We start from the raw sequence: 15993 nt of genomic DNA on the forward strand, positions 1-15993 counted from the left end.
ATAATAAATAAATTCATTTATTAAGGCCAAGGGAGAGATAAGGGTGTTACAAATTTCTCCTGAACACACAGACTTGGATTGTTGGCTCGAATTCCTATGGCTTCTGCTATGTGTAAGAGACGAGATCGAACACCATAAGAAAAACTAGTAGAAATACAATAAATAACTTTAAATGACTTGTTTCTGTCCACTACATGACCGCTAGCGATCAAGTGTGATAGAACCGAGCTGCGTATTGTCTTGACGTTACCTTTTCGTAACCACGAAGGGAAGTATTCACTAACTCGTTGGTTCAGTTGGTAGTTCGCCCAATATAACACATAACATTTGTCATTTGAATTCTTTTAATTAACACTACAATGTTTAATGCAACACATCAATATAATTCAATACTTCAGTAATTCAATTAAAATTTGATTACACTTAGATAATTAAGTTCACTAATCTTATTTTAATCAGTTTGATAAATTATCTAAAAAAGAAGAAATGTAATCGGAGCTATTTAAATGACACTTTATCTAAACAATTCGATTCAAATGAATCAGTAAAGTTTATTATTCAGCAAATCTAAATTTCTTATAAACAAATTTAGGCCAAGAATGATTTACCGTTCATTTAATGAGAACAACAATAGTTATTAGAGAGAAAAGAAAAAAACAGAAACAAGTAAACTGTGATTACAATTTCTTCCAATAAATTTATTTTATTATTATACTCTTATTTCAAAAGGTAACTCTCATGGGAAACAGTTAACCATAAAGTATGTAAATATCACAAAAGAAATAAAGATTTCAAACTTCATTTGTTGTTCAATAAAATTTTCTCTTTGCTTTTTTTTCTTTTCAAAAATTTTTTTTGTTTCTTTTTTTGCCATAGAAAATAAATCTCAATGGAAAAGAATCGAAATGTGCAATTTTTCTTTTTCCTATTACCTTGTTTCTTTTTTGTTGTTGTTGTTGCTTGTTCCTTCATTTTTAAATTCAGAATTGTGAGTAGAAAAAAAAATTTTTTTTTCATCTAAAATATTTTTTTGGTTTGATTTATTGTTAAATAAGCCCAGTTTAACTTAAAAACTCTTTTATCACACACTAAATCTATCAAGTTGAATTGTAAACAATTTGATAATCCACAAGCAAGTTGTACCTACTTCTCAACGCCTTCAGTTAATTTTACGAAGTAAGATCTATTCTTAAGAATAGAAAGTAATATGATAGAATAAATAGAAAAAAATTACATTTTTCACTCATTCTGGGTTTTTGTTTAATGTTACTTCTGTTTTTAATTCAGTATGATTATTACTTAGCTTAATGTTTGTTTTAGTTTTAACGTGATATTTTGTACAGTATAACACTGAGTTATTGTATTGCGATGTTTATAATATTTTTGGCATCATTTCACTATGAAATTGGCAGTTTAGAATTTTGTAGTAATTCTGTGTATATTCCCTATGTGAGATGATTGTAAACTAATGATCAAGTTTAATTAAAATCGATGTATAAATGAGCGTATTTATTTATTACTTGAATTTGTTTCCAGTCTTGTGTTATCATTATAAATTGTCGGATTTCGGTTTTCAGTGTCAAGCACAAGTCAGTTTAGTATTCTATAGAGAAAAGTCGCCTATGTAATATATATATATATATATATATATATATATATATATATATATATATATATATCAACTAATTGTTGAAAGTAGGAGAGTTTTAGCTGATTGATTCAACCTGCTTTGATCATCTATAGAATAAGATTTTCAACAGTTTTCATCGGTAGGTATCTACCAACTGGTCACAAAATGAAATGAATAGAGTTTCGCTGTTTGTAATATGAGTTATCTTAGGTTAACTAAGGTTCCAGGATATTTAAAATGTATTTTCTATTATAATTACTGGTTTTCTAGATAAATAGGAGTGATACTAAATATCTAAAGTTGGATATTTATAGCTTATGAAATTCATCATCCGCAAATCAGAATAATTTAAGACCTTAACGTCCAATATGTACTTTTACCAGAAAGATAAGTTTTTGTTACTATTTCTGGGTAAACTGTCATTAAACGAATTTTTCTTTGTTTTCCTGAAGTTTTAATTCATTAAAAAAGATTTTATTTATGTATACTTGCAGGTAATCAGTAAAACGTTCAGTCTCATATCAGGGTTCCTTGAATGTAATTGCGTAGATATGTGTTTTGAGCAACTTTTTATCTTTTTCTGCTTCTGGCCTTCATTTTTAGCATTTGCGCAGTCTACAGATTTCGCCAACACATGTATCATGTTTTAAGTGTTAGTTTAATTGTCTGTTATTTAGAAACAATGCCTTCTCTTGCACAACTACCAACAAGCAACAAATATATGCAGAACGAAACCTGACTTGAACATTTGTTTTTTACAACTCACTAGCTTAAAATTCCGGAATACTTTTTATCGTTTGATTTAGTTTACCTGTGATAAGTTTAAAAAAAGATACATACAAAGAAAATATTTAACTGTTTAGAATCCTGTGAAATTTTGGGCTCATATTTTCCTCTGTGTAAGCATGATAGACTCTATTAAGTGGTTGACTCAAACATTATATTTCCTCAATGTAAATCTAGTGTAACTCAGTTGTCTAGCGTACGATTTTCTTACTTAAAGTGATGTATGTAAGTTTTAAGTATCAATACTTAATTGAATGACGCCCTATATGTTGAAATGAAATCTAACAACTTTATCAATGAATTATCTCGTCTTACAATAACTCGTTGATAATCCACGTAAGCTATTTCATTTTTTTGCTAAATAACTACAATCAGTTCAGATGAATGGTTTGTTAGACAAACAATTAAAACCTAACTTAACACTATCACGATTGATTTTTGATCCCAGTTACCTATGCCTGAAAACAGTAAATATTTTCTTTTCTGTTACCCTCGGTGATATAACAGAATACGCAAAGATAATCTTAAGATTATCTGAAAGAACAGTCTTTAAATATATAATTTTGTGAGGCTTTAAGTTAAAATAGGAAAACTTTAAAATAATGCTTTTAAAATTATTCATTAACAAATTCTGATTGTCCTGTCAATAAATAAAATATTTTCTTAAACAAGTTCAATAGAACAATTATATTTTTTGATTGAGATCATGAACCGATTAATGGTAGTTCATCATTAAAAACCTGAAAGCACTAGACTACCATTTCGTCCTACTGCGGGACTCCTCAGTAGTGCGCATCCACGATCCCGCACGCTGAAATCGTACTCAGCACTTTCAGTCTCGCACGTGAATGCTTAACCTACTGGGCCACTGAGTTGGCCGGCATCCAACAGTGTTAATGTCTATCCTCGCGCAATTTCATGGATTGGTTGAGGTTAGATTGTTAAAACAATATTATGGTATTATATTGGTTGGCTATTTGAATACTAGCTGCAAATAAACCTGTACTTAAAAGCATAATTAAAAAATAGTTAAAATGAAAGCATTACAGTTTAATAATGTTATTCTTTTAAAAGCATTTTATACTCTATACATGTACCTACCTGTATAGTTTGAAATGAATTAGACATCATAGCAATTAACATATTTACTAAGACTATAATTGCCATCGCATGATAAATTAATAGTAGGATTTCACCTACAACCATCGTATTTCTAGCTGATTCCATACGTTCACGTTCACCGCTGGTTTTATTTACAAATGTCACTTCAAAATTACCCGACTGACTGCTTCCAAATAAATGCCAAAATAATGTACGATATGAACTGACAAGTCTGTAATGAACATAGATATAAACAGAGACATATAATAATAATAATGAAAAAGATCAAACTTTTCCTAAGTTTCATAAAAAAAACATATGTAAGCACATATGTTTCCTATTCCACATTTTGATTATTAAAGTTCATTATTGATCTCATCTACTAGTATGATGTAAATATATTTCTATGCTTATTATTGTTGAATCTTCTTTTCTATATCTTATATATTTTCTCTAAAAATTTAATGAATGACTGCTATAAAATCAGCTGACAGACTTTTAAATGTCATATCGTCACGGAAACAACAATCATGCGTAGCTTGCCGCCAAAAGAATGAAAAATGGAAAACAACAAAGACAAATTATTATTATTGTTTTCAATAAGATTGAAACAACATCGGATGTAAAATGTCTTCACTAAATAGGTGGTTAGGTGAATCTTTTATTGTTTTTGTATACAATAGTAAATTAAATAAGTCTATTTAGACATTTATTGAAAGTTCTTTTTAATAAGTTATAGTACTCTTTTAATATTAATCTAAACAAAACACAATTAAGATTATCAGAAGGGGTTTGTAGAGATTTTACAAATTTTGACAGATTGAAATCATAAGTTAGTTGAAGCTAGACCACCACTGAAAACCTGGAAGCACGCACCCACGACCCCGCACCACGCGGGATTCGAACCCGGGACCTGCTGGCTTCGCGCGCGAGCACTTAACCATTAGACCACTGAGCCGGCGCCCAACGCTATTAATGTCTAACTTCAATCAATCCACGAAGTTGCGCCACCAGATACCATTGTCTTCAGTGAGCTGATATCTCACAACAGACCGTCCAGTGCTTCCAGGTTTTCCATGGTGGTCTAGCTTCAACTGACTCATGATTTCAATCTGTGACAATTAAGATTGTTTAGTGAAAAAAACATTCCATATTCTAAATTGAGTTAACCGAAATTATTTGACGTTGTAAATTGTGAAAATATCACCAATGAAACTTCCCAACTTTTTTATCCCATTGATTTTGGAAAAGAAAACGTTTAAGATTGGTTATATTAAAACTGATAGGTTAATTTTAATGATTGTATTTAGTGATATTTATTACTGTGGTGTTTTATGAGATTCTATTATCATGTAAAACTGACGTTAACCAGAAAACTTATTTTGTATTAGTTTCAAGACCTGTTTGAAATAAACGTCACATATGTGAAAGAATTTGGTACCTACTGACCAGTTAAAGAACATAGAACAACTAAACCATTAGATAATTATTCTTCAGTATATGCTTACAACTTTTAAATGTTTGAGATGTTGCAAATTCTTCAGCGTTATTAATGTTGGCACAAGAAATTTAGACTCTTGAATGAGTTACACGTAGTTCTCCTGATTCACACTGGGAAAATTTGTAACTTGAAAGAAACAACTAATGTGTTCTCTTATTAAAAATCTTTTTTACAGTAAATGTAAATTTGCGAATAAATTTGTATTTAAATAGTACAGGACCCTCAAATGCCCTAGTACAGTCGAAAGTGATCAGATTACGCTCTCTCTTTCTCTCTCTCTCTCTCTCTCTCACAGAATGCTCTCATATGGCCACATGCATTCAACCACTGTCAGAAAATTTCTACTCACTGCCTTCTCGTAGCGGGGGTGCTGTTTACAAAAGTGAGGGGACGAAAAGCGAATGTCCGGCGGTTTAACCGGGTTGGTGGACACAGAGAGTCTACCTGGGGGAGTTGGAAAACCCTGATTCCAAACCAATGGTGAACATGGGCTCCAGTATCCTGAAGGAACAAATGACGTATGAACCAATTGTTGGTCACCGGCTACCATAGGACTGCATCTCCTGACGTTGCTCCGCTGCCTTGTGGATGAAACCTTGAGGCCGAAGGCTCCAGATGTGGCCCCCTAAGAAAACCACCCGCTTTGGTTTGGGCACCCGGGCAGTATCACAGACCTCACACAAACCAAATGAGATTTGTGTGTCGCATATGTATTTGGTGCCTCCTTGTACCAATATCTATGTGTTCAAATAAATAAATTCACAGAACCCACATAAGTAGCCAACTTCATTGGGCTCACTATCGACTAGCTATGAATCGAATTCTCTAAAGTACTAATTAAGAATCATTACCAGTGGAACGAATTAAATCAATGGAGAAATATTAATCTTATTATAGTAATTGATCAATATCTTATTATCAAATGAAATGTGTCAGGCGTAAAATTCTGTACAAGAGATAACATTTACTATTACTTTCAAATTATGATCTCAAATTGAAAACAATCAGTTATATATGAAATTACCTAAAATCTTATAATTTAATGTCCCTAATAACCGACCCGTACCAATTATATATAAACTATAGATTTAAACTACACTTAATAATTACAATTGTCAAATTAGATAACAAATCATCTAGATTTGAACTTTGAGGTTAACCAAGAAAACAAATGAAAAGAAAAGAAGCTCATTTGATGATGTTTACAAAGATCCAAACAGTAATTGATTGACAAATAATTTACAAAATATCTCTTATTACTTAATTCATTGTAACAAGATTGTTATTATGACAGAATGACAAGGAAGTGTTTATGTTCAATTCACAAATCATATAGTATCATTAGATGTATAAATTTGTATAAGACGTTGAATAAATAAATAAAGTATTACAACAATTCACTGTCTATTAGAATAAATTATCAGAAGGGATTTTATATAGATTTTAATTGAAGCTAGACCACTAGATTTTCCATGGTGGTCTAACTTCAATGGACTCATGATTTCAACTATCGATATGAGAATAAAGTCTTATTGTTGTTGTTGTTGTTTAATTGAACCCAAATAGTAAAATGTTATAGTGGAATAGATTTTGAAATTTTCGTCAAAGAAAAAGAAAATTACAATTGCTCTAAAGGAATCATTCAAGCATTACAAATTTCAATGTGAAGTATTTCAGTTAGTTTTAAGCTTGTTTTTATTTTTTATTTTTTAATTTTTTTCAAAAATAGAAAACAATTTGATTGTTGATACGTAATAGAATACAATGATGAAAGAGGTTTGACTACTTTTGAATTATTTTTGTTTTGTTACAATCAAATAGATTTATTATTAAGCAGTTAGTTTTAAAAAATAAACTGGGGTTTTCGTTTGTTTGTTTCTGAGATGAAAAAGCTGAAAATATATTCACAATTGATTGATCACTGGGCGGTGATCAATGTCATCTGTGTCAAGTCCTTGTTAGTGCAGATCGAATTGCTATCGACCATGTTGCAATGTAGCCACCAGTCCAGTTGACTCGACACTTCATGCACTATTTAGAGATTAGATGGTGGTTAGAGGTAGTTGACAGGAAACCCTGGACCCGGGATTCGTGCTACTTGGCACTCGTCAGCAAGGTGTACCTGTAGTCTTGAGGGAACTGGTGCTCCCTGATGGACTTGACCCCGTGTCACCTTAATTTTGGCTTTAGATTCATTCATTTCTATTAAAATTCAAAGAATACTAACTCTATAATAATTTCAATAAGTCAATTTCGTAAACACAAACCACAATTGCCAGTTTCAAGTGTTCTCATGAAATGCCTCTTATAATACAGAAGTCTAAAGCTAATAAAATGTGTATATTATTCTTATTCATCCATTTGCTTCTTTTATCATCATCGACCTATTTTCCTCTTATACTATTATGGGAAGATGAAAATAGTAATTTAAATTCGATTCGAAAAAAATACAAGTTGAAATCCAAAAGCAGTGTAACTACTTGTGGTAGATCATCAATTTAATATTTGTAAATTAGTACAAAAGACTTCGAAAATAATCTGGCTCTTCTATCGCACACGCAACAACAAATGCAGGAGAAGACAATCAGTGTAGCAGAAGCCTAAGCAGCAATAGGCCTCAATATACACAAAGGGAAAAGCAAGATTCTCTGATACAACACAGCATGCAACAATCGAATCACACTTGACGGAGAAGATTTGGAAGATGTAAAAAGCTTTACATATTTGGGCAGCATCATTGATGAACACGACGGACTTGATACAGATGTGAAAGTGTGAATCGGCAGAGCAAGAGCAGCATATCTACAACTGAAGAACATATGCAACTCAAAACAACTGCCTGTCAAGCAACACAAAGGTCAGGATTTTCAATACAAATGTCAAGACCGTTCTACTGTATGGAGCGGAAACCTGGAGAACTGCCACAACCATCATCCAGAAGATATAAGTGTTTAATAACAGTTGTCTATGCAAAATACTTCGGATTCGTTGGCCAGACACTATCAACAACAACCTACTGTGGGAGAAAACAAACCAGATTGCAGCGGACGGAGAAATCAGGAAGAAGCGCTGAGAGTGGATAGGACATAGATTGTGGAAAGCACTGAACTGCATCACAAGGCATACCCTCCCATGGAATCCTCATGGTCAAAGGAGGAGAGGGAGACCAAAAACACATTACTTCGAGAAATGGAGATAGACATGAGAAGAATTAACAAGAATAGGATAGAACTAGAAAGGAAGGTTGATGAGAGAGTGGGTTGTAGAATGCTGTTCGGCGGCCTATGCTCCATCAGGAGTAACAGGCGTAAGTAAGTAAGTATGATTAGTACAAAACGATTGAGATAAAAGCGCTCGAATGCTGAAAACTCTAATTTTACTTTTTAATTTTGTAGAAAGATTAACATAACAAGTCCAGATTTTCAAAGTTGGGTTCACTGTAATATTATCAGGTGAAAATAAAGACTGGAATTTAACGGTTCATATATATTTATCTGATTAAAAGCATCTGAAAAAATCTGTCTTTAACTATCTAAACTAGAAGATAAAAGAGTTCAAGACATTTTCAATGTTGATCGGCTTTATTTAGAAGTAAACATTAAAAATTAATTCAAACTGGCTAATCCCTACGAGAAAAACGTTTTCACAGTTGAAATCACCAGTCTATCTAATTTAGACCAACGAAAACTTGGGAGCATTGGACAGCCGTTTCGTTTCAGTATAGGACTCTCCAGCGGGACTCGAACACACGACCTTCAGTATCGCGCACAAACACTCAACATCTAAACCCCCGAGCCGGCATTTACCAATGTTACTGTCTAATTTCAATCAATCTATGACTTTGCGCAATCCTTCACCCCGTTGACTGTGGTAGATAACTGTCTCACACTTGACAAGGCCATCGAATGCTTACAGGTTTTCATTAGTGGTCTAGCTTATATCTGTTTATAGTTTTAACTGTGAAAATACTGCAATCTCCACCGATTCCTTTTCTGATGAAAAACCAATTAGTTCAAATCTATTTGTATTCGTAGATGTAATAACAATTTAAAATAAATATGTTTGTTTATTTGTTAAAAAGCATAAAGATTAAATTATTAATACACAAGCATCTTTAACAGGATAACTAATTAATTAATTAATTTGAATCATTCCATAAATTTTGGATGTTACTTCTCTTTTTATGTTACATTATAAAATATCATTAAATGCGATTGATTGATTTATTCATTATTGTCGTCATTACCATTATTATTATTACCAGTATTATTATTGTAAGTTAAAAACAAAATTAAATTTTTTAATTTAAGCTAGATCACCATTGAAAACCTGGAAGAACTGAACGGACGTTTTGTCCTAGTATGGCACTCATCAGCAGTACACATCCACTGACTGATTGAAGTTAGACATGAGCACCGTTGGATGCCAGCTATACTTTAAACGTTATCATCCAAGGAATTAGTTCTTGTGTTTGAGTCCGAGTGCGGGGTTGTGGATATGCACTGCTGAGGAGTCCCAAACAAGGAGGGAACAATCGTCCAGTGCTTTCAAGTTTTCAGTGGTGGCCAAACTTTGATTGACTCATGAATTCAACTATTAAAAATTAATACAATCCTCATTCTAATAAAAATGACATCATGGAAATCATTTTTCTATCTTTATATTCATTAGTGGCAAACGTTTTATAACCAACGTTTTTCAAATATATTTATTAGTTGGAGATAGACTGGATTATGTAAACGTTATATCTACAGAAAGTTTATATAATCAAGGTAATATTCCAGATTTCATAGTTTTGCTTAATCCAATAGAAATAAAACTTTATTAAGGTTCGTGTAACAGAATTGACAGAATCTATGCATGAAGAAATATCTAAAAAATGAAATGGTATAATTAAATGAAACATTGGTACAGAAAAGACACCCTAAATGATTGTTTGATCTATAGAAAACCCCTGAATTTTCAACTGGAAGTAAATGTCAACATAACCACACTAGTCAGATGTTACTCAAATAGTATTTATGTTGAAGTGAAGGCTTAAAACAGAGACAAGTTGATTATATTACACACTTAAAATCGTCGTAATTCTAAGAACAAAATTCGTGTATATCAAAAAACTAACCATCATATCAACTATCTAGTCGAACGTCATCATATTTATCAAATTAAATATGTGTTTGGATACACACAAACGAAAGAGGAACCTCCGTATACCACTAGACGTTGTTGTACAAGGATTTAAATTGTTTCAGAAGCAAATATAGCTCACCAATTTCGTTTGACCGAGTGACAGATATCTAGTTTTCCTTATTATCAGAATTACAAGAAAGACTAACCAGAGGATTGGTTTGTAAATAGCCTTTTGTTACTCAGATTTGTTACTTATGAACTTAAAATGATGGCTTCTATCACTTTTAAAATTGTCAGATTTACTGCTTACATTTGAAGTAAGATTTTTTGTTAGGACTACCAGATTCTCAAAGTAAGCGTTTTATGCTAAACACATCAAATATTAGTGGTACATTACAGAATTTAGAGGTCAAAGATAAACACACGTTTATTGAGTTAAAAGACACATTCTTAGACTGAATTTGATGCTGATACCACAATAGTTTTCATGTCAGCTTTGACAATCATTTTATTTTAGACAGAAACCGATATTTATGTAGTAGATTATATGTTGTTTCTGGTAAGCAGGTCCATACACTTTCGATGAGATTTAACGTAAGTCACTTCAATTCAGGCAATGTATAGTTTTATCTAATATTTTTTCCAACGTTTCACACTCGTTTAAGAAATCTAACCAGATCATCTATAACCACATAGGCTTGTTTTCTATACAAATAAGCGTTTACATTTGATTGTAGACTAAACAAAGCGCTAGAAATGTAATTAGTAACCGATCCTATTTTAAGAGTTTGCTGCTTGACAGAATATGCACAATTATTACAAGCTTTCAGTATCCTTATGTTAGCCAGAATAAGGGTTTTACTCTAACCTTAAAGATGTCTTAATAGAGAAGCTCTGGAAGAGGTGGAAACCTTCACGTACCTGGACAGCATCATCGATGAACAAGGAGGATTTGATGGAAATGTGGATGCAATGATTAACAAAGCAGAAGCTGTATTTCTGTAGTTGAAGCATATATGGAACTCAAAACAACTGTATGCAAGTCAACATCAAACTCACAATCTTCAGTGCGAACGTCAAGACAGTTCTACTGTATGAAGCTGGAACTTGGAGAACTACCACAACCGTCATCAAAAATGCACAAATATTAATAAACAATTGTCTGCACAAGATACTCGATGTACGTTGACCGGATACCGTCAGCAACAGCCTACTGTGGAAGAGATCAAGCAAGCTTCGAGATGAAGGGGAAATTAGCAAAAGACGATGGGAGTGTATAGTGAATACAATACGGAAATCACCAAACTACATCATGAAGCTAGAGATAACTTCGAATCCTGAAGGGAAATGGGAAAGTGAAATGCTAAAGAACACACTACATCGAGAATTGGAAGCAGACATGAAAGGAATGAATAGCAACTGGAAAGAACTGGAAAAGAGTTCCCAGTACAGAGTTAGATGGAGAATACTGGTGGGTGGTCTATGCCCCTCCACGAGGGGTAACAGTCGTAAGTAAATAAGTATGCTAAGGTTGCCTGTTAGGTGGCTCAGCTGATATTCTAGAGAACTTTATATTAAGAGAACATCTAAACAAGCACATCAGAATCATTGAAAGCGCTGTTTGGGATAACGATGTAAATATTATATAAACGATCTCAAAAGATCATAATTTTTACGAATGTTGGGATATGGGATCAAAATAAAAACGGCTCTGAGTTCAGCATTATTAACAATATAAAATATTTCAAAATGTTCCAATCCTTAGTTCAAACCCTACAAAAACAGTTTCAATACATAGCGTTTGGACAACGTTCTGAGTATAAAACTGTTGATTTTCACTAGATTTCCATTCATTCTAATTAATCAGGCTTTCTACTTAAATACTGAATAATTCTAACTGAAGTTAAAAACAATTCAGTGGATATGGTTAATCTGAAAATTAAAGCACATTTAATTCACTTATAAACCATAGTATGAAGTATTTCTTGGCTCAAATGAAGTTTCCCCTCTATTTAATTAAATATTATAATAACCATTAATATTATTGTAGGTATTACTATTATTATTTACTAAAGTTATTACTTATCTGTAAACATTTACCACAATTATATTATACTCAACTGTTATATTATTTTATATTAGATAAGCAATTTTGAGTATTTAAAGAAGTAATGTATTACATAAAGTATATTCATTTATTAGAATGAATTATACTGATAAGCTTTGATAAACTATTCAATACAAATTTAATTGAAAAATGATTCTATCAACAAAACTGTAACTCTTTTATAATATAAACTCCTTTCAACGTTGTTGTGCTCTTATTTGGTTAGAATGCAGAGCATATGAATGTATACTTTTATCTAACACGATAATGAATTTCAGTTACTTGTTATTGTTTGACTTTTGTCTTCCTATTGAGGTTTAAGACTGCAATTGATCAGTCTGTTATTGACATATGTGCATACTGTGCGTGTGTCTCGATATTGCCTTAATTCACAAGCTTTTTGTAAGCAATGATGGATAGTGGCTAGCAGTGGAATCCAGAACGCGCGTCTCGTCCTATTTAGGACTCGTCAGCTGGATGTACCTGCATCTCAGAGTTGATGTTCACTCTGCGACAAGCAAGTGGCTATCAGGACTCAGTAGCTGAGTGGATGACGCGATGGCGTTTGAGTCCCAGAGTGAACATCAACTCTGAGATGCAGGTACATCCAGCTGACGAGTCCTAAATAGGACGAGACGCGCGTTCTGGATTCCACTGCTAGCCACTATCCATCATTGCTTACAGAATTTCAGTTACGTTTACATAAAATGTTATTTTCTTCTTTTGTTGCTAGTACATACTTCAAATAAACAATTAAAAAGTTCTGTGTTGTTTAAACTGAGATATATTGTAATCTTAAAATTCTCAACAAAAACAATTCCATTTTCTAACCTTGATAGTTAAATACTGGTATTGTAAGCATTATAAGAAAGTAAATAATTACAATAAAAATGTATTTATCAAACAAATCATTTATCAATTAAAACTTACGAACTAAATGCACGTGGTCTATTGTCTTCTTCATTTGAAAGATAATAATAATACAATTGATGAAGACCACAAGCAAAGGAAGAAATTACTAAGAGAAAGATGAAAATGAATTTTGTAATATCAATTAACATATTTCCAAGTGAAATTTGTAATGGTCCAAGGTGTTCATTAATCTGAAAAATAATATTATAGAAAAAAATATTATCTATTTTATCAGTTACTGTAGACACGGATGCATATGTATAAATTAGAACTAAAAAATTAGACATTCATTCGTCTGCTGTAGTAAAAACAAATCAAGACCTTATACAATTACACTCTTATCAAATTTTAGTGTTTTTTGTAACGATTAATGACATTCCTCTTTTCAAGTGTGATATTATGAAGCGAATTTAGTTAGATAATCAAAGAAAAACATGATGCACTAGATATTTGTTCTGTTTAAATATGGAATTCCTCAGAAGTGTTTTGACCACCATTCCAATGAGTATCAAACACAAAACCATAAAACCTCTGATCCTCTCATCCTACAATTTATTTGCCTGGAACTAAATAGTTATCCAGAGCTTCCTGGTTTTAAGTGACAGTCTTAGATCAGTTCACAATTTAAAGTACCAAATTTAAACACTCTTCACAACACCAAGTAACAATATTCTTCTATATCATCACTAAGAGCACATCGTTAATGATAGGTTTCATTTGATATAATTTTCTTCAAATTACATTTTGAACAAGTATGGGTGCCATTGTTTATTCTATTCTTGTCGATTTATTTTTTAGAAAAATAAAAGAGAACATGAGCAAAGAATGATTGATATGAAAATGAACGCACAATAAAGTTTGAGACAGTTCGAATCTCGCGAGGCGGGATCGTGGATGCGCACTGCTACGATGAAACGGCCATCCAGTGCTTTCAGGTTTTCCATGGCGGTCTAGCTTCAATTGACTCATGAATTCAATTATTAAATTATTATAATCTCCACAAAACTCCTCTCTGATTATAAATTATGAACATTTTGTTTACTCTTCTAATAAATAACTGTTTTCCCTTAAATAATTTATAAGATATTTATAATAAATTATAGAGATTTCGTTTGTTTTCTACGAAAAAGTTTGTAAACATATTTGTTTTCAAAGAGAAAAAAAGTGAATTCAAATGTAAACATAATATTAACTGTCTCAAGTTGCAAATTCCCCAACCTCCCGCCAAAAATATTTAATCCTAAATGTAATTCGATCTTAGTTGAATGAAGAAAAAGAGGAATGATAAAATGATTCACATTTAGGGTTTTATTCTAAATCCTCAAAATTTGGTAAGTGTAAAGAAGTTATAACATAGGATACTTGTATTATTGTATATATATAATCAATACCCTGAACTGATATGATTAGTGTTGTTAATGAGGAGTATTAATTAAAGGTGCAAAACCTCCAATGATAGGATAATAAAAAACTTGACCTTTTTCCTACAAAATGAAACTGCACACTGATATCTAAAATATTTGATACATAAATAAAGATGGAAAATTCACTTTAAAAACCTAAATGATTGCAATAATCAAACTGTCTAAGTTATTCACTAGTTTATGAACCTTAGACCTGACCATGAGTTAAAATTCTTGACATGTAAATCAAAAAGCTTCAAATAACTGGCTGGTTCTAATGTTAACATTGAATCCAACAGAAAACTGAACCAAATACCATTTTTACTCATAATGAACAATGCTGAGGAACTTCATGTTCCATTATTTCTCGTCAGTTTATGGTGAAACCATCTTTTCAGCGTGAATACTTTCGAGTTAAAGTTGAATTTAAAATAGTTAATTTCTTATTATGAAAATAAATCTTTCAATCTCATAGAATATTTAAAGATTTCTATCTCGTATCACTTTCTTAACTGTTTCGTTGTATCAACTTTGTTTATAAGATTAATTTTATTTGTGAATAATCTCCACATATGAACCAGTTTTTTAGGCATATTTTATTATTAATAATCGGGACAAGAAGCTATATTTGTTATTATCAGAATGGGTTTCGTGGAGATTTTAGAAATTTCACAGATTGAAATCATGAGTCAGTTGAAGCTTATATTTAAAACTTCAGACCGGAATGAAAAAAAGTCTGTCTTAGTGTTAATAACTGGTTCAAATATATCTATCCAAAAGATTGATTTTATGCATTATACACTATTTGTATATCATTGTAAACAGTGAAGATGGTCACTATTAAATTCTATAGTTGTTATACTGAAAGGAAATTAGAAGATGCATATTTAGAGTCCGATTGTTTTTGTCAATTGTTGTATGAAGCAGACTGTTCAGTTTAATTATGGCTTAATAAAACCTTGTTAATTAAAATTCTGCTTATCAATTTCTAAAGGGTAATTTTGTTTACCAACAAGTGAAGTGTAATACTGGTTGGCATAAGGATAGGTCATCAATAATCTTGTAAAACGTATACCAGGACATGACAGTGATCTGTTAATCTTTTTAACTGTTAATCTAAGGCGTGTACATAGGTGCAAGCAAACTGATCAATGCACTCATAATCTTTGTTTTTAGTGATTGAAAACTTGAATGTAAATCCATTTTTTGTATAAATGATATATGAATATAAGAGACAATCACTCTATATGTTTTTCCTTATGGCTGTTACTCTGATATGATGTTGTTAGGTTATTTCTCCTTGAATGAATATTACTTGTATTGTGATAATTTAGTTTCATCAGGTGTCTGTACTAATTGGAAACAGAACCGTTCATGTACGATTAGTATTATTTGTACACACATTTTTCTTACAATACCTTTC

At 31.8% G+C, this 15993-nt stretch overlaps 1 protein-coding gene across 1 annotated transcript in view; it reads right to left on the minus strand.

The window, feature by feature from the left end:
- Nucleotides 1-15993, minus strand: part of TRP1_1 (bifunctional tryptophan synthase trp1) — a gene marked incomplete at both ends in the record, with an annotated part of 52107 nt that overhangs the window by 17009 nt on the left and 19105 nt on the right. The window contains 2 exons of the mRNA XM_051218564.1: nucleotides 3518-3749; nucleotides 13186-13273. Of these exons, the coding sequence (XP_051074920.1) occupies nucleotides 3518-3749; nucleotides 13186-13273 (320 nt within the window). The remainder of the gene's footprint in view (nucleotides 1-3517; nucleotides 3750-13185; nucleotides 13274-15993) is intronic.

Source organism: Schistosoma haematobium, chromosome 1 (assembly GCF_000699445.3).
Source record: "Schistosoma haematobium chromosome 1, whole genome shotgun sequence".
In the NCBI taxonomy this organism is placed as follows: domain Eukaryota; kingdom Metazoa; phylum Platyhelminthes; class Trematoda; order Strigeidida; family Schistosomatidae; genus Schistosoma; species Schistosoma haematobium.